The 18,417-nt window shown below is 49.3% G+C and overlaps 2 protein-coding genes across 2 annotated transcripts; both read left to right on the top strand.

Annotated features, from left to right (window-relative positions):
* Positions 1-12,063: 12,063 nt before the first annotated feature.
* Positions 12,064-16,002, top strand: LOC105048684 (putative leucine-rich repeat receptor-like serine/threonine-protein kinase At2g04300). Its single transcript, XM_019851706.3, has 9 exons — positions 12,064-12,284; positions 13,212-13,752; positions 13,884-14,347; positions 14,564-14,699; positions 14,844-14,915; positions 15,047-15,115; positions 15,220-15,291; positions 15,422-15,493; positions 15,572-16,002. Exons 1-9 carry the CDS (start codon positions 12,191-12,193, stop codon positions 15,597-15,599), a joined length of 1,548 nt encoding a protein of 515 aa, XP_019707265.2. The 5' UTR covers positions 12,064-12,190; the 3' UTR covers positions 15,600-16,002.
* A 1,706-nt stretch (positions 16,003-17,708) lies between these two features.
* On the top strand, positions 17,709-18,130 carry LOC105048683 (calmodulin-1-like). The gene has a single exon (XM_010928085.4). The coding sequence runs from the start codon at positions 17,742-17,744 to the stop codon at positions 18,018-18,020; it is 279 nt and encodes a 92-aa protein (XP_010926387.1). The 5' UTR covers positions 17,709-17,741; the 3' UTR covers positions 18,021-18,130.
* Positions 18,131-18,417: the final 287 nt, after the last annotated feature.

The raw sequence follows: 18,417 nt of genomic DNA, 5'->3' as shown, positions 1-18,417 counted from the left end.
AAGTCAATAAATATGATTCATTTTCTTTTGTTAGCCTTATTTTTATTATAAAAATTAAAATTTTTTTATATGTTTTTATATATATATAGTAGAACTTTTTAGTATATATTTATGTATTTGGGTCTCTAGCTTGATCTTATTCATTAATTAGGCATAAGATTTGATTTTTATTAAGATCATTCAATTTTTATTTTATTTAAATCACGTCATGAAAATTAAGATTTTTTATTAGTCTTTTCTTTTCATGTATTTTGCAACTCACTAACCAATACAAATTTGAAAATTCAGAAACCTATTATTCTTTTCTTATAATATGCCAAAATTGTAATTTAATTTTAAATCAATTTTTTATAATCATATCACTGCTTATAGTGTATAATGTATACCGTGCATTGCATAGATATTTGGCTTGTAGATGTAGATCCATAAGAAAGTATACAAGTAATTATCAAAGTATATCCAATATCAATCCCCATATGCTAAATTAAATATATCCTCATAAGACATTCCTTTCTCTTCCATGTGCTTGATACATGCTAGGGAACGTTTCACAGGTCAATGAATTATATATCATGGCCAATGGGGTGCTCCTTACTTTTCATTAGTCATCAAAAATATAGTAATTTATGAAACTCTCCTTTTATCATCAGGATATGCATTGCACTTGGAAAGCAGTATTTTTTTTTTTTGATAAATCATATACATTAAATTAAACTAAATATGTATGGATACATCCATAAAAATTAGAAAATAGCATATCTAAAAATCGAACCAGAAGATCAATTAAAAAAATTATAAAGTTGATCTTATTTGACTAGATACGTAGAATACTATCCAATCAGTAACACTATAAGCTTCTTTATAAACATATATAATGGTAATCAAGAGAAGAGAACTTGTTGCGGCCAATCCCCTCATCGCCTGGTCGCCGGGAACGAGCACCTGCAAAAGAAAGTCCACGCTGATCGGAGGCGGCTCCGGCGGAGACCCTCCGACGGTCAAGTAAGAGAGGAGACTGGGCAACAGTAAAAAGGAGACAAGGAGCTCTACGAGAGAGAGTGAGAGGGAGAGCTTGAGAGTTTTTCCGAAGGGACCTCTAGCACTGTTGCCTTCCCCGATTTATAGTAGGAGGTGGTATGGCCTCGCCGTCGGTGATGTAGACAACTGGAGAGTTGTCAAATCGCTGGAGGTTGTCACGTCGTTGACAAAGCTGACAGGTCCTAGGAATTAATTCACGTCCTTAGCAGGACAGCGCCCCAGACTTCCTGGCAGGATAATGCCCCCTAGCGTTCGTACGGCGTTTACTTGATGGGACTGCAGCCCATGCCGCTCATTCGGCGTCTAGGAGGGCCTGTATAGGTAGGACATCAGTCATCCAAACTGATGGTGAGTCGGTCGGTCGGACGAAATCGATCGATCGGGTGGGTCGGTCGGTCGGACGGAGTCGGTCGGTCGGGTGGAGTCGGTCGGTATATCCCAACAGTTGCCCCCCACTCCTGAGCCTGATATCGCATTGGCCTGCGTTTCCACGCGGGTGGGACGTTGGGCGAAAGGAGTGGATTCTTTACTGCGTCCTGGCCCGAGTTTGCTGATCTCACCGACGGACGATCCGGGCAAATCGATGTCAGGTGTCCCGTTATTCGATGATGCGACATCAGACAATCCAATGTCAGGCGATCGGGTGTCAGACGGTCGGGTGCCGGACGATCCGGTGTCAGGCGATCGGGTGCCGGACGATCCGATGTCTTTTGGAGAACGCAAATCGTCATCCGGTGCTGGTTTTGGGAGTGCGAGCCGCTGCCAGGCGTCCCATCGGGGATGCGAATCGCCATGGGCAATTTAATTCCGAATCGCAGCCCTTCCGCCACGCGTCAGAGGTTGTTGGGCCGGCATCCTCCGCATTAATGAAGGCGACGTGGCCCCTCCGGGATGGGTGCGCCGAACCGTCGGACCGAAAGAGGGTCCGAATGCTGCCACGTGTCGCCCATCCGAGAAGTCTTGGTCGGCACGGCGACATTCCGACCGTCGGACAGCCCTATATATATGGAGCCGCTTGTACTCGAGACTGCATTTCTGACGGTTTTGCTGTGGAGACTCTGCCCAAACGGTCTCTCCGTCGTCGCCGGCAGCTGCCCCCACCCCCACTCTCGCAAGGGTTCGTCCGGGGTTCGTGCCCTCTTCTGCTTTGCTCTTGCTTTCCTTAAAACCCTTTCTTCTCCTTCTCCTTCTTCTTCGGTTTTGCCTTCTTCTTGGTTCTGGTGTCATGGCCAGAACCTCACCTCAGGAGGCTCGGTCGGAAAACCCGACCGATGACCTTCGGTCGACTCTGGAAGTTGAGGTTTCCTCACTTTCGGGGCCGAATGTTGATCGACTTCGGGATCAGTATCATATCCCGGAGCAGTTCCGGCTTTCCGCCCCTGGGGCCGGGGGTCGGGTTAACAACCCGCCCACGGGCCAGGTGGCATTGTACGTCGAGGACCTCCGGGCTGGTCTTCAGCTTCCGATTCCGGAATTCATTCGGAATCTGCTAGATTATTACGGACTCTGTCCGGCGCAACTGGCGCCGAACTCGGTTCGGCTGATAATCAGCTTTGCCCTGTTGTGTCAGCTCCTGCAGACCAACCCTCGGATTTCTCCCTTTCGGGCATTCTTTGTCCTCCGACCCCACCCTAAGGCCCGAGGGTGGTGGCTCTTCAACCCTCGGAAGGGTCTTTCCTTCATCACTAGTCTTCCATCATCCATCCACGGATGGAAGAACCAGTTTTTCTTTGTTTCCTCTTCTTCTCCCTGGGGCTTCCCTTCTCATTGGGACGTGCCTCAAACTGAGGCAAACGAGAACAGCTGAGTGGAGGCGGACGACCGGGAGGACTTCCACCGACTCAAGGATATGTCGGTCCTGAAGCAGAGGGAGCTTGTTACCGAACAAGCCCTCTATGATGCTGGCCTGAGCCTGATCCCCCGTCTAGGTATTGCCTGATCCATCGGTTGTCTTTTTATTTGGCATTTGTTCTCGAGCATATACTGATCCTCTTATCGGAATCGTAGGGACACCGCCGAGGATGAGGCCAACCGATGCTGAAATCAGACAATATACGGCGAGGAAGAGGCCGGCGTCTGGGGCCGGACCCTCACGACCGTCGAAGAAACCCTCAACAGCGGCGCCGACCGTCGCAGTGTCGGCGATCGATCGATCGAAGCCGGTGATTGCACTTTCGGCTCCGATGGTGCAACCGAAGGAGCAACCGACGGAGGAAGCAGCTGAAAGAACGTCGGCGGCTTCGTCGATGAGAGTGGCATCGGACGTCGTTCGGGAACCCGAACGTCATCCGACGACGTCTGTAGCTGCAACAGGGGGTGCTCAGTCAAGCTCGAGCATCCCCTCCTTACCCGATCTACGGGCCGGGGTGGCCGATCGGGGGAAAGCCCCGATGGCCCCCGACGACGACCCAAGGTCGGGAAGTCGCACCGCGTCACCCGGCGCTCAGGCCCCCGAAGGAGCGTCAGCACTGGCCGACCACAACTTGGCCAGGAGGTTATGCCAGGGAATCCTTCTCCTAGCCGACGTGGAGGTCCTGAAGTCTCAGCAGGTGACCGAGATGCTATCTTCGTTCTACCCGACCATGGTCGGGGTAAGTTCCACTTCGTCTCTTTCCTTCTTACTGTTTTCATTATTTCATTTTCCTGATGTAGCGTCCACATTTGCAGCTGATTTATACCATGTCCGAACTTGAGGTCGGATACCGGAGGTTCGGGAACATCCGGACGGCCTGGAAGGACAGGGTGATGGCTGTCGAAGCCGAGAAGGCGGTGCTGGTCGAACACCTAAAGCAGTCGACCGATCGGGAGGTGAGGCTGGAAGACGAGGTCTCTCGTCTCGGGTCCGAACTCAAGTCGGCCCGAAAGGAAGCCAAGCGCAAGGGTCGGACTGCGCACCATCTGCGGTGCGAACGGGATGGCATCGTCGCCGAGCTCGAGGCCGAACGCGAGCAGCTCTGGGTCAGCCTGGAGAACCTCGCCAAGGCTGAGGAGGACTTGTCGATTGCCCAGACCGATGCTGACATAGCGAAGGCAGAGGCGGAGTCGGTGAAGGGCTCTCTCGATCGGGTGGAAGCGGAGGCGAGGTCGGTGAAGGAGTCACTGAGTCAGGCGGTGGACGACTTCCGTGGCTCCGCCAGGTATCGGGAGGAGCTGCTGGAGACCGGCTTTGCATCGTACCGGGTGGGGTACGAAGACGGTCGGGATGCAGTCCAAGCCCTGTACCCGGAGCTGGACCTCAGCGGTGTCATTCCACCAGGAGCCGAGGATCAAGCTACGGAAGAGATGGTCGCCCCTTCGTTGGGAGACGCCGTTGCGGTGGAGGAGACCATCCCAGAGCAGATCGCCGAAGGGGAGACGGTCCCGACTCCCGACCCGGCTCCGACCACCGATCCAGCACCGACCTCCGATCTGGCGCCGACCCTCGATCCAGCGGCGACCGTCGACCCAGTGCTGATCATGGTGGATACACCGGTCATCCCCGAGCTTTCATCAATCGAAGAGATTGACTCCGAAGGATGATCGCAGCCTTATCTTCTTTCATTTTTTCTTTGCGCACTTGTAACCGGGCTTCGACCCGATTTTGTAGACTTGAATGAACTTAAGGAATTTCTGATTTCCTTTTTAACTTCTTTTTCTTGCCTGTCTGAATGTACTTGTAGTCGTGGAGTCATAAGGTCGGAGAGTCACAGTCCCGACATACCACATTAGGTCATTCAACGATATCCCAAGTTGTTAGTCGAGACAATCGGTAGCGCGCCATGGGGTAAGCAAGACGAACTCTGACCATTAACCGCCCGTCCTAAGACCTGGACCGAACGTCCGTCGTTAGGTCGCAAACCGAATGCCGGAGTTGAACGTACGTCGTCCTGGCATGAGTCTGTCGGTCGGACGACTTTCAGGCACGAGTTCGTTGAGTAGGTCGTGCCGACAGAGTCGAAGGTCGTTCGTGGGGATGAAAGTCGACCGACTTTCGGGTGCACCCCGATGACCCGAATGTCGTCCGGTGCGATCGGTCGGATTGCGTCTGATACATCGTCGTACGTAGTCGACGTGTTTGGTCGGAAAAGCGATGGCAAGTTGAGTTTCCACTATCCAGACTTAGGTCGGGTACTTGCATCATGTCGTGTGGTAAACGGTGGTAAGCCGAATACCCTTCGCCGGTCTCGACCCGGTCGGTCAGTCGCGAACGTGACGTTGGTTGCGTTGGTGCTTTGCCTTTCCCGGCCGGAGCGTGGTCGGCGAGTCGGCCAATCATTCCGCTCAATCATTTTGGCCAAGAATTTTAGATGTAGAAGGAGTGTAACTCCCGTCATCGCAGATGCGTCGGTCCTTTAAGCATCCGATGCATCGTTGGCGGTCGATCCACCGGTTCGTAGCGGATCGTCAAGTCCGAGTTGGGACACCAGGGACTCGCATCCCTTGGTGAGCGCCGAACAACAGTCGAAGAGTCGACATTCCAGACTCCGAAGTTTAAAACTGAGTTCGTATTCCAAGTGAGGGGGATACAGAGTTCACTGATAGTACATCCTTAGATTGTCGGCATTCCAAGTCCATGGGATGGCCGTCCCTTCTAGGGTCTCCAGCCGGTAAGCTCTCGGTCCGTAGGTGTCGGCTACCTTGTAGGGTCCCTCCCAGTTTGGGGACAACTTCCCCCAGTCTAGGGGTTTCGAGACCTTCGCCTTTCTCAAGACCAGGTCTCTGGGTCGGAAGAGCTTCGGCTTCACCCTGGCGTTGTAATATCGGGCTACTTCCTGTCGGTAAGAAGCCATGCGAAGTTGAGCCTCATCCTGAAGCTCGAGGAGGAGGTCTAGGTCAGCTCTCCGGTACTCGGAGTTGTTCGGCTCTTGATACTGCTCGACCCTAGTTGATGGCAGCCCGATCTCCAGCGGGATCATGGCCTCCGTTCCATAGGCCAGGCTGAAAGGCGATTCTCCGGTCGGGACCCGGGGTGTCGTCCGGTACGCCCACAGGACGGAGTTCAACTCTTCGACCCAGAGGCCCTTGGCTTCATTCAGTTGGGTTTTGAGCCCGTGTAGTATGGTCCGGTTGGTCACCTCGACTTTGCCGTTGGACTGTGGGTGTCCGACAGAAGTCAGTCGGTGCATGATGCGAAACCTCGTACAGAAGTCTCTGAAGTTCTGGTTGTCAAACTGTCGCCCATTGTCGGTGACAATGGTATGCGGCAATCCGAACTTGAAGATGATGGACTTCTGGACGAAGTCCTCCATCTTCTGTTCGGTAATCTGCGCCAGGGACTCGGCCTCCACCCACTTGGTAAAGTAGTCGATCGCGACGACGATGAACTTTCGTTGTCCGGATGCCGGAGGAAAGAGTCCGAGTATGTTGATTCCCCACTGGGTGAAGGGCCACGGGGCGACAATAGGAGCGATTTGGCTGGTTGGCTGGTGTTGTACGTTGGCGTACTTTTGGCATGGTTCACACTTCCGGACCAGCTCAGCCGCATCCTTCCTCATGGTGGGCCAGTAGTAACCCTACCGTAGGACCTTGTAGGCCAAGGATCTGCCCCCCAAGTGACTCCCGCAGATCCCCTCGTGCACTTCTCTGAGTGCGTAGTCTGAGTCGGTCGGTCCCAAACACCTGAGTAAGGGAAGGGCGAACGACCTTTTGTAGAGTCGGCCATCCATTATCACATATTGGGTGGCCGACCATCGGAGCCGCCTGGCCTCCGCGGGATCTTCAGGACTGATCCCGTCGGTCAGGTACCGAACGATCGGATCCATCCAACTTGGTTCGACCGTCAGTTGCAGCACTCCTTCGACCTCATCGATGCTCGGCTGCCCGAGATTCTCCACGAGCATCCGACCCAAAGCGTCGTAAGCTGAAGTCGCCAGCCTGGAGAGGGCGTCGGCCTGGGCGTTCTCCGACCTGAGGATATGGAAGATCTCGAAGTACTTGAGGGGTGCCACGAGATCTTTTACTTTTTGGTGGTATTTGGCCATGGTCGGATCCCGCGCCTCGAACTCGCCTTGAATTTGTCCAACGATCAGTTGAGAGTCGGAGAAGACTTTGAGCCGATCGACCCTGAGCTCCAGCGCCAACCTCAAGCCTGCGACGAGCGCCTCATATTCGGCCTGATTGTTGGAGGCCTTGAAGTCGAATCGGAGGGCATGTTCGGTAACCACTCCCTCCGAGTTGGTGAGCAGGAAACCAGCCCCGCTCCCCCGAGCGTTTGAGGCTCCGTCGATGTGCAGTACCCAGGCGGACACCGGGTCAGGCTCGGAGACCGCAGCTCCTTCGGGGTTCTCGCCTTCCGATCCTTGGTCGGTCGTCGGGCACTTTGCGATGAAGTCGGCGAGGACCTGGGCCTTTAAGGCAGGTCACGGTCGGTACTGTATGTCGAACTCGCTGAGCTTCATCGCCCACTTCGCCAGTTGTCCCGATGTGTCGGGTCGACGCAATATTGCCCTCAGGGGCTGGTTGGTGAGGACCACAATCGCGTGCGCTTGGAAGTAAGGGTGGAGTCGTTGTGCGGAGACGGTCAGGGCGAAAATCATCTTTTCTGTCTCTGAGTACCGAGCTTCAGCGCCGCGAAGCACTTTGTTGGTGTAGTATATAGGTTGATGAATTCGGCTCTCATTCTCTCGGACGAGCACCGAACTAACCACCTCAAGAGAAGTGGCCAAATAGAGATACAGTGTCTCTCCAACTTCCGACTTTACAAGCAGCAGCGGAGAAGCCAGGTACTCCTTCAAGTCCTCGAAGGCCCGCCGGCACTCCTCCGACCAAGAGAAGCCCTTCGCCTGCCTCAGAGTCTTGAAGAACGGGAGGCACCTTTCAGCCGATCGAGAGATGAACCAGCTGAGGGCAACGATTTTTCCATTCAATTGCTGGACTTCTTTCTTGGTGTTCGGGTGGCGCATGTCGACGATGGCCTTGATCTTCTCGGGGTTGGCCTCAATTTTCCATTACGAGATGAGGAATCTGAGGAACTTCCTCGAGGTCACCCCGAAGGCGCACTTAGTCAGGTTCAGCTTCATCCGGTGTCGTCGTAGAGTGCGGAAGGTTTCTTCGAGATCCCGGATATGATCCGAAATCTGCGAACTCTTCACCAGCATGTCGTCGACATATACTTCCATGTTGCGCCCGATCTGATCTTTAAAGATCTTGTTGACAAGTCGTTGGTAGGTGGCGCCGGCATTCTTCAGTCCGAAGGGCATTACTCGGTAGCAGTAAAGGCCCTTGGAGATCACGAAAGCAGTGTGCTCCTTGTCTTCAGGCACCATCCGAATCTGGTTGTATCCGGCGAAGGCATCCATGAAGCTGAGCAGTCGAAATCCGGACGTCGCATCCACCAGCTGGTCGATCTTCGGGAGTGGGAAGTTGTCCTTCAGACAGACCCGATTCAAGTCGGTGTAGTCGATGCAGATCCTCCACTTTTCGTTGGTTTTCTTCACCATGACAACATTGGCGAGCTAATCGGGATAGGTGGTCTCTTTGATGAAGCCCGCCTCGAGTAGCTTGTCCACTTCTTCGTCGATGACCCTCTGTCTTTCCGGAGCGAAAGACCTTTTCTTCTGCCTCACCGGCCTCATCATTGGGTTGATGTTGAGTCGGTGTGTCATCGTCTCCGGAGGAATTCCTGGCATATCCGTCGTCGACCAGGCGAATACGTCGGTATTTACCTTCAGTAGCTCCACCAAATGTCGTCGCTCGGGGTCGGGTAATTGAGACCCGACCCACACCTTTCGGTCGGGGTTTTTCGTTATCGCAATGGGAATGAGCTGTTCGGCCGGTTCACCCCGTTCTTCCTCCTCCCGTTGGTCTAGCTTGTCGATCGTTAGGGAGCCCTTCAACTCCTCGCTTTGAGCGGAGATCTGGAAGCATCGGCGAGCGAGCTGTTGGTCTCCGCGTATTTTTCCGACTCCGTTTTTGGTTGGAAACCGAACTAGGAGATGGTACGTCGAAACTATCACCCTGAGGGCATTTAATCCGGGTCTTCCAAGTATGGCGTTATAAGCCGAGGATACTTGGACGACCGCGAAAGTCAAATGGACTGTGCTTTATCGTGGTTCGGTGCCAACCATCACGGGTAAAGTAACTTCTCCTTCCATCGTGACAGCGTCTCCAGCGAAGCCTATCAGGGGTGTAGAGACCCTCTTGAGTCGGTCGGTCGATAGTCGCATCCGGGAGAAGGTCGAGTAAAACAAAATATTTGTCGAACTTCCATTATCTACAAAAATTCTTTTTACATCATAGTTTGCTATCGTTGCCGAGACAACAACAACGTCGTCGTGGAGAGTTTGGATGCTCCGAACATCTTTTTCTGTAAAAGTAATTGCATCGTCCGGGCGTGGCTTCTTCGTCGGCTCCCCTCCAGCAGACGTCCCTGGGCCCAGCCGTTTGGAAATCATGTTGATGACCCCGACCGTAGGCTGATTAGTCATCGCTTCTTCAGTCGGCTGGGATCGTCGGTCGGCAACGGGTTGAGTCGACGGGTTCCTCCGAAATTTATCGAGATATCCTCGACGGATGAGGGCTTCGATCTCATCCTTAAGCTGGATGCATTGCTCGGTATTGTGGCCGTGGCCCCGGTGGAATCGGCAATACTTCCGTCGGTCGAGGCCCTTTGCCTTCAGAGGCAGAGGCCGTCGCAGGTACTCTTCCCCTTCGATTTCCATCAAAATCTGCGCACGAGGAGCAGAGAGGAGAGTGTAGGAATCGTACTTGGGGTATGTCGGCCTTGGACTCCACCGTCGGTGCGACCTCTGGTCCCGTTGTGGGGGTGAGACCCGACTGTCGGTCGGGGGCCTGCTAGGCACAGCGAGGTCCCAACCCTTCCTCCGCTTCTCCTTCGGGCCTTTGGGCTCGGCTAGACACCTGTCGGAAGCTCCCTCGTCCGTGCACATGTACTTGTACGCGCGCTCCAGCAGTTCAGCGTACGTTCGGGGGAGGGTTTTGTCCAGGGAGTAGGTGAACCGGGACGCCCTCAGCCCGCGCTTCATGGCCGAAACGGCCATGTCCTCATTGAGGTCCCGAACCTCGAGCGTGACCGCGTTGAACCGCGCCACAAAGTGTCAGAGCGTCTCATTTTCTCCTTGTTTAAGAGATAAAAGGCTGTCCGATGTTCGGGGCGGCTTTCGGCTGGTGCTGAAGTGGGCCACGAAAGAGTGCTCAAGCTGCCCGAAGGAGTGAATACTTCCCGATCGAAGATCGGAGTACCAGGCCCTGGCAGCTTTGCATAGTGTGGCGGGGAAGCCGATGCAAAGGAGAGCGTCGGTTGCCCCTTGGATCGTCATGAGAGCTCTGTAGCTCTCCAGATGGTCGATTGGGTCGGTGGAGCCGTCGTAGGGCTCCACGTGCGGCATCTTGAACCGACTGAGGATCGGTTCATCAAGGATGAGTCGGGAGAGAGGTTGGGCGGTCTGGAAGTCAACGTCGTTCGAGGACTTCTGGCCGTCCACCTGCAACTGGGCAAGCCGACAGTCGATTTTCTTGAACCTGCGTTCGTAGTCATCGATCCGTCGGTGCTGAGAGACCCCAGGGGTGGAGTCTCCCGACGAATCCGAGAGGGAAGCAGACAGTGTTCACGGCCGCTTCTCCTTCCTCGCTCGCTCCAGCTGGAAAGGAGATGGCCGTCGAGACCGACGATTGTCACGCCGCGGATGCCCCTCCTCCTCTCGGTGGGAGCGCTGTGACAGGTGCTCCGGAGGGGGCGACGGAGATCGGTGCGGACGTCGGCGGCTGCTCCTGGAGGGCATCGGGCGCGCCGTCGGTTGCTCGGCCGGTGAAGGCGGCTACCGAACCGGTTGCCTTTGAAGGCTCTTGACCGCGTCTGTCAGCACGGTCATCTGCCGAACTATTACCGCGATCTATGCCTCCGTGGTCACTACGGGACGCGGAGAGCTGGGTTCCGCCATGGAGGGTGGAGGGGAGGCCTCTTCCCGGTGGGAAGAGCGCCTCGCCGATCCAGTGACCCTCGATCGTTGAGCTCTTATCTTTGTCATCTCGAATTTCATGGGGATAAAGTACCGCTACCTTTGCCCCCCTACCTGGCGCGCCAATCTGTTGCGGCCAATCCCCTCGTCGCCTGGTCGCCGGGAACGAGCGCCTGCAAAAGAAAGTCCACGCTGACCGGAGGCGGCTCCGGCGGGGACCCTCCGACGGTCAAGTCAGAGAGGAGACTGGGCAACAGTAAAAATGAGACAAGGAGCTCTACGAGAGAGAGTGAGAGGGAGAGAGAGAGGGAGAGCTTGAGAGTTTTTCCGAAGGGACCTCTAGTACTGTTGCCTTCCCCGATTTATAGTAGGAAGTGGTATGGCTTCGCCGTCGGTGATGTAGACAACTGAAGAGTTGTCAAATCGCTGGAGGTTGTCACGTCGTTGACAAAGCTGACAGGTCCTAGGAATTAATTCACGTCCTTAGCAGGACAGCGCCCCAGGCTTCCTGACAGGACAATGCCCCCTGACGTTCGTACGGCGTTTACTTGATGGGACTGCAGCCCACGCCGCTCATTCGACGTCTAAGAGGGCCTGTATAGGTGGGACATCAGTTATTCAAACTGATGGTGAGTCGGTCGGTCGGACGAAGTCGGTCGGTAGGATGGAGTCGGTCGGTCGGGTGGAGTCGGTCGGTCGGACGGAGTCGGTCGGTCGGATGGAGTCGGTCGGTATATCTCAACAAAACTCAACATCTTCCAACAATCATCTAATATAGGATGAGAACTTCCACCAGTAAGATATGGATTGGAAAGCTAATGGATCCCAATTATAGAGTCATCCTCTAAACAAATATGCAAGGCCTGAATATGATGGATATGTATGTAGTACAGCTCCATCTTTTCCTTGTAAGTCTGGCATTGGGACTATGGTATCATCGGTCTGACACCACTTGCAGCAATAAAAGCAAGCAGCATTTCTCGATCCATGAGATTATGCCTTTCGCCACACACGTGTGACGTTCACGTGCCAACTGAAAGATGGTAGTCATCCATTTTTCATGTTTGACCAGGTCCATCTCTACTTTATTTAGACCCCGCCTGCACCAAAATCTCTCCACATGTCGGAACTACACGAAGAACACGAAGAAATCTTCTTTCTTTGGGGTCTCCTCCCACAACCCCCTTTCTCCGTTCGGCCCATATGACGCTCGTGTGTTTGGTGGGGCCTCCGTTCTCGGCCCCTCGTTGTTATGAATGATGCCTCTCTCCATCCTCCTTGGCCTCCTCCTCCTATGCCTTCTCACCTCCATCCCTTCCTCTCTCCCTGATGCCATTTCTCCTCCTAGAGGTAACAAAATAACACTACCCTTCTTAGATATGAGAGATGAGGTACTTCTCTTTTGTCTCTGCCTTCTTGTCTGGTTTCTTTGTGCTTCTTGGCCCCGTGGAGATTGTAGAAATCTCACCTCGTGTCATGTGCTTATATCGGTCATAATTTTGGCTTCTGCATAATTTTATGCGTTCATTTTTTAGTAGTCTTTTGTTAGATATCATACGAACATTGGTAACATTCAAACAAAATAGAGATGAAAACAAAACCACATGCATGCTAATTTGCTAAAAGAAAAGTATGTGGGAATATTGGTTTCTCTATCAGAAATGGCCTACGGCTAACTTGTATTCTTATTAGGAGTTGAATTCTCCAAATGAGTTCTGTTCAACAGAAGACATCTTTCGTCTCTTTAAAAAGAAAGGATTGCATATCAAAAAAAAAAAAAAAAAAAGAAAGAAAGGACTGCACCACCACCGAGCCGAGAAAGGGCGCGACCCTTCCTTTCCCCATGCGTTCCAGTCCTTTATAAACCGCCTATATATACAGTGTCTATATAGCTGGATTACAATGGGTCTCGGGACATGATTCAGTCCCACTCCTTTGTCATCCTCTTGCTTGGCCAAATAGTTGGCTTCTTTGTTGTCATAATATTGTTAGAACCGTTAGATGTTTTGATTGCTATTATACCAATTTATTGGTTCACCTTCAAACAAATAAATACGCATAGGTTTCAAGCTTTAGCAGATCTTGTCAAATTCATGAAGTAACATAATTCTACTTCTCATTGTTTTCATTCTTATGTGCGGCTAAGGATTATCCCAAAAGAACCGTATATGAATCCACCTAATCCTACTTCCACAGATTTTCTATTAACAAAACATTAATTTACGCTGTTGTTGGTTCCTTATTCTTAGTATTGAGCCCATGTTTTATGATCCACAGGTTACTTCATCAACTGTGGCGCATCCAAGGAGGAGACATTAAGTGGAATCCAATGGACCCCAGACGGAGAATTTATAAGTGTTGGGAAAGTATCCGAAACCAAAGTTACAGGTGTTGTGCCCATACTTTCTCGAGTGAGGTATTTCCCCGACAACTCGGCTCGAAAGTACTGTTTTGTGTTCCCCGTCCACAAAGAAGGCAAGTACTTGGTCCGAACAACATACTACTATGGAGGCTTCGATGGTGGCTCGGAGCCCCCAGTGTTCGATCAAATCATCGAAGGCATGAAATGGAGCACTGTTAACACGAGTGCAAACTATGCCAATGGTCTCACCTCCTACTATGAGATCATTGTGGTAGCACAAGGAAAGTCATTAAGTGTGTGCTTGGCTAGGAATAATCAGACAGTCTCAAGCCCATTCATCTCGGCTCTTGAGTTGGTGAATTTAGAGGATTCCATGTATAACTCAACCAATTTCTCTAAGTATGCACTAAGTACAATTGCTCGCCACTGCTTTGGCTCCAGTGGCCGAATCATGAGGTATGGAATTTGTTCCTGATAATTTTTGTCACTCATTATTCAATGGTTCGAGCTTTCGATCACTATCGATTGCAAAGAATTAAATGTCAAGCCTAACATGGTGATCCAAACAATGTGGATTTTGTAACTAGCTATCCAGATGATCCATTCAACCGATATTGGGAGCCTTTCAAAGATGAAAATCCAGTGGTAGAATGCCATGCAAATGTGTCGTCGAAGGACTTTTGGAACCTTCCACCGGCGAAGGCAATGCAGAAAGCTCTTACAACCAGCAGGGGAAAGGAGCTTGTCATCAAATGGCCGGCTGCAGCACTCCCTAGTGCTATCTACTATGTGGCACTCTACTTCCAGGACAACCGAACGCCGAGCCCATTCAGCTGGAGGATGTTCGATGTGTCGGCGAATGGCAGGGCCTTCTACAAAGGTCTCAATGTTTCTACTGCGGGTGTCATGGTCTTCGGGACACAATGGCCGCTCTCGGGGCAGACCAAAATCACGTTAACACCTCATGGGAATTCCCCTGTTGGGCCAGTGATCAATGCCGGAGAGATTCTTCAGGTAGTGCCTCTTGGTGGGAGGACTCTCACTAGAGATGGTAATTAGCTCCTTCTACTCATATGATTGTGTTTTTTCTTCTAATCATCATGGTAATACTCGATTCGATCAATCAACATAGTCCCACTCCCATAATTTGAAGACCATAAATGAATGCCAAACAGGTTGCTGAAATCTATCTCCTACAAACTAAACTTGCACTGGTGCTGGAATTTGTTTCAGCTGTTGAACTCATGCATATCTTTGTCTTCTGAAGTGATTGCAATGGAGGAGCTTGCAAGAAGGTTTAACAACCCACCGCCAGATTGGAGAGGAGATCCTTGCTTACCATCATCGCATTCATGGACCGGAGTCTATTGTATGGGATCTGAAATAGTCCGAGTAGTCAAACTGTGAGTTCAAAACATCAAACCAGAAGATATTGATCAAAATTCTCCATTCATTCAACTTAAGATTTTTTGGAGTTTGACTCTTGGGTTTTTGTCATCGTCGACCATTTCAAATGATAACACTACTTGGCATTGGCTCTGTTGCAGGAACCTAACAGACCACGGCATTTCAGGGACGCTGCCTGACATCATAGCCAACTTAACGGCACTAACACACATGTAAGAAAGCTTCCTTGAATGCCTTCTCACTGTGCTTCTGAATTCCGTTGATGATAAAATATGAATTCATTCTTGTTATATAATGAATTCTTGATGCTGAGATGAACTGACTGAAAGACTGGTGCTTGTAGTTGGCTCAGTGGGAACAAACTCTCTGGTTCCATCCCGGACATGACCAATCTAAATAACTTGGTTTCTTTGTAAGTTCGGGCCACCTTATTATTACCTGTTTGCTCTGATGATTCACTAACTCAAAGCCTCTCTCTCTTTGCTTGGTTGTGTGCTTGGGTTTTACTAATGGAAGGCGCTTGTCAAAAAATGAGTTCACTGGAACAATCCCTCCATCACTCGGAAACCTCGAAGGCCTTAAAGAGTTGTAAGCATTGAAATTGATGTGATTTACATTAAGAGTTATAATATGAATTTCAGCTCCATATGCTCCACAAGATTGCATGCTATGCAAGCTCTTGATTGATTGCTTTCTCTCTATATTCCCTTGATCTCAGGCACCTCCAAGAGAACAAGCTTACAGGCAAGGCTCCTGAGAGCCTGAGAGGCAGGAGTGGATTAGATCTACAGTTAAGTCCAGTCTTTAACTTTTAGCTCTTTCTTTGAACAAATCCCTTGTTTTCATGACTGGTCAATGGTAAATGCAGGCTTAGCCCAGAAAATCAATTTGACTAGAGCTAATCACAAGTGGAGGACACCAGGAGTGCCAAATGTTCTGAAACTCTTCTTGCTTATGCGAAGCTTGAGACTGATTTTTCCTTCAAACACTTTAGGTTGGGCTCGAGGCAGGAAGAGAGAGGAATGAGGACAATATACTTGCATTTGCAATTATGAAGTTCTCTTTTTGAAACTCTTTACCTTGTTAATTAGTTGAATGCAATCTGAAAATATGGTGTACCACATAATCACCCAATATCTGTATGTGTTAATATAAGTACTGTATCCTTCTTTTGGAGATTCTCTCAAAAAAAAAATCTTTTACTCTCTCAGAAACCTTTCGGGAGAGGAGAGAGATGTTCTCTCTCCCGAGAAATTCTATTACTTGTTTTTTCTAATTTTTGAAAGAAAAATTCTCTCTCCTGTGCAAACTGTGTATATTTTTCCCCATATCTCCCTAATTCAGCATGCGTATCCCCCAGTATGATAGAATCATCTGATTGTTTTACAGGTTAGTTGTAAGGAGGAAAGAGGTTTCGTAGTCAAGATAATTAAGAGAAAGGACTGGTAGAAAGCTTCAAGGAGAAAAGCCGGACAAGTAATGAAGATGGCTTTTGATCACAAAATTCTGAAGTGAAGTGGTTTGCGTGCTTGCAGGCGTATATATATATATGCGCCCTTTTTTTTTTTTTCAATTAAAAAGTATGATTTTATTATTTTTGACCAATCAAGTTAATTAAATTAACCTAGAATAAATATATCTATGAGCATCAATATATATATATATCGAACGATTCAGAATGAGCTACCGCCACAGTCATCCATAAAAGTATGTCTTTTTCATTTCTATCACTGCTCTAAAATCAAATCAAATCTATTACAAAAGCTGGCCTTTTTCTGCTGGATAGCTTCGGATCGAATCCAAGCCTATAGAATAGGGCCCACATGTCTAGTCAGCAGAATATTGGGCATTTCCAACAGCAGATAAGACTCTAGAGTCCTAGCAATTGCTTAATGAACTTGCACTCTTAATCACCCCCTCTCTTTGTAATCTCCTTCCCTTTGTAATCTCCTTTTGTAAACTACTTGCTCTGTAACCTTTCATTTACTTCTAATAGAGTACTGGCGAAGTTTCTTAGTCCTCCATATTTCAAAAAAAGGAAAAGAAAGAAAGAAAGAAATGTTCCTCTAATCTCTGGTAATTATAGGCACCGACAGATATTGAAACAGTTGTCAAATATGCTTTGTTCTCATGATCTGAAACTTCCTACCATTTTCGGCTTCTCCAAACTTCTGAAGTCGAAAAAGAGTTCAAATTCTATTCTCAAGACAGATTATATTCAATAAATACAGCTAGACAATGACCTTGAGCAAAATTCACCCACTACAATATGCTCCACGTCACCCTCTTTTGACTTAGCCATGATGCATCTCATCCCATCATGTTCTTTCATGTGCAGCAAACTTGCACTTTATATGATTCTATTCCTCCTTGTGACCCACACCAGACCCACTTCATTCCCTTTTAGACTGGAGTTCCAGATTTTGGAGGCAACTTGTTCAAAGCTTCCATAGGTTCGGCAGAATGCACTGAATTACTCTATTTTTAATGTTAGGCCTTTCAATGATTCAAGTTCAGACTCAGATTAGTTAAGTACTTTCTAATTGCAACCGAGAACAATCATCCAGCATCTCGGTGGAAAATATGATCTTTAACTGTACTCTACCTGAAAGCCACCTACCAAAATGATTGGACATATATAAGAAGTTAGACATGAAGAAGATTCCTCCCATAGACTGGACTGGAAAAGCACAGAACCGTGGAAAAAGTTTTCAAATTCCCCATACTCTACATGCTTTGGCTCCCAGTATATTACGTGACTGCATCACCTTGTGACACTTAGAAAATGATATTTCGTGTACTCAAAAAAATTTGGTCGATCTGCCAAACTAGATATATTAATCAGTCTTGTTAGTTTAACAACGAATAACACGTCTATACTTGATAACTTTATAGATAACAAGGAATAAAGGAAACCAGAATGGTGGTGACAGCCAATACTTTGTAAAAAAAGATCATGAGGCAATACTATATAAGTGAGCTAGATTTGTCAACAACATTTGCGCATTGCCTTCCAAATTGCAACATATTTAGCTATCATGGCTATCAAGAACACGCGTTCTGTGGATGATGAAATGACAGTGGAAGACTTCAAGGAGTGGCTAAAGAACTTCGACAAAGACAAGGATGGACGCATTAGTAGAGCTGAACTACGTGAAGCCATCCGTAGCAAAGGAGTGAGGTTCACCACCTGGAAGAGCAGCCGCGGGATCCGGCAGGCTGATTCGAATCACAACGGGTTCATCGACGATGCCGAGATCGATAACCTTGTGGCGTTTGCACAGAAGAACTTGGGCATGAAGATCGTCCCCTATTAGCTCTGGGACTGGATTTGTAGTTTGAATATTGCTTTATAAACTAGTATGGTTTTATCTGCAAATTGGATAATATATATTACCTGCTTACTAGTTTGGTGATTATAACTTTTCCACTCCAACGTGTGACTTGTGTGGTATGGTGTTGTGCAAGACCGTGAACTATTGCATTATATTTGTCGCTGATTTTTCTTTTCATATACAAGGGTGCAGATGGTTGGTAAACGAACTAAATGTGGGGAGAATATATGACCTTGTATGATGTAACTTGCTTTCTTTTCTGTGTGTTTCTTGTGATTGTATAGTTTTAGTAATGTTACGTCTCAAGAACTGCTAGATGCTGTGCTTGGGTGTTTGTTCCTAGAGTTAGCTACAATAGGGACAGAATTAATAAAAGATC

This window comes from Elaeis guineensis, chromosome 7 (genome assembly GCF_000442705.2).
Source record: "Elaeis guineensis isolate ETL-2024a chromosome 7, EG11, whole genome shotgun sequence".
Lineage (NCBI taxonomy): Eukaryota > Viridiplantae > Streptophyta > Magnoliopsida > Arecales > Arecaceae > Elaeis > Elaeis guineensis.
Note: the sequence above shows the minus strand (reverse complement) of the source record. Positions and strands in the feature narration are given on the sequence as shown.

Bases quoted from the DNA above. Each gene is read 5' to 3' on its own strand.
- LOC105048683 (XM_010928085.4), top strand. From the start codon at position 17,742: ATGGCTATCAAGAACACGCGTTCTGTGGATGATGAAATGACAGTGGAA.
- LOC105048684 (XM_019851706.3), top strand. From the start codon at position 12,191: ATGATGCCTCTCTCCATCCTCCTTGGCCTCCTCCTCCTATGCCTTCTC. The intron at 14,700-14,843 runs GTGAGTTCAAAA...GCTCTGTTGCAG, and splicing joins ATAGTCCGAGTAGTCAAACT to GAACCTAACAGACCACGGCA. The intron at 15,292-15,421 runs GTAAGCATTGAA...CCTTGATCTCAG, and splicing joins CTCGAAGGCCTTAAAGAGTT to GCACCTCCAAGAGAACAAGC.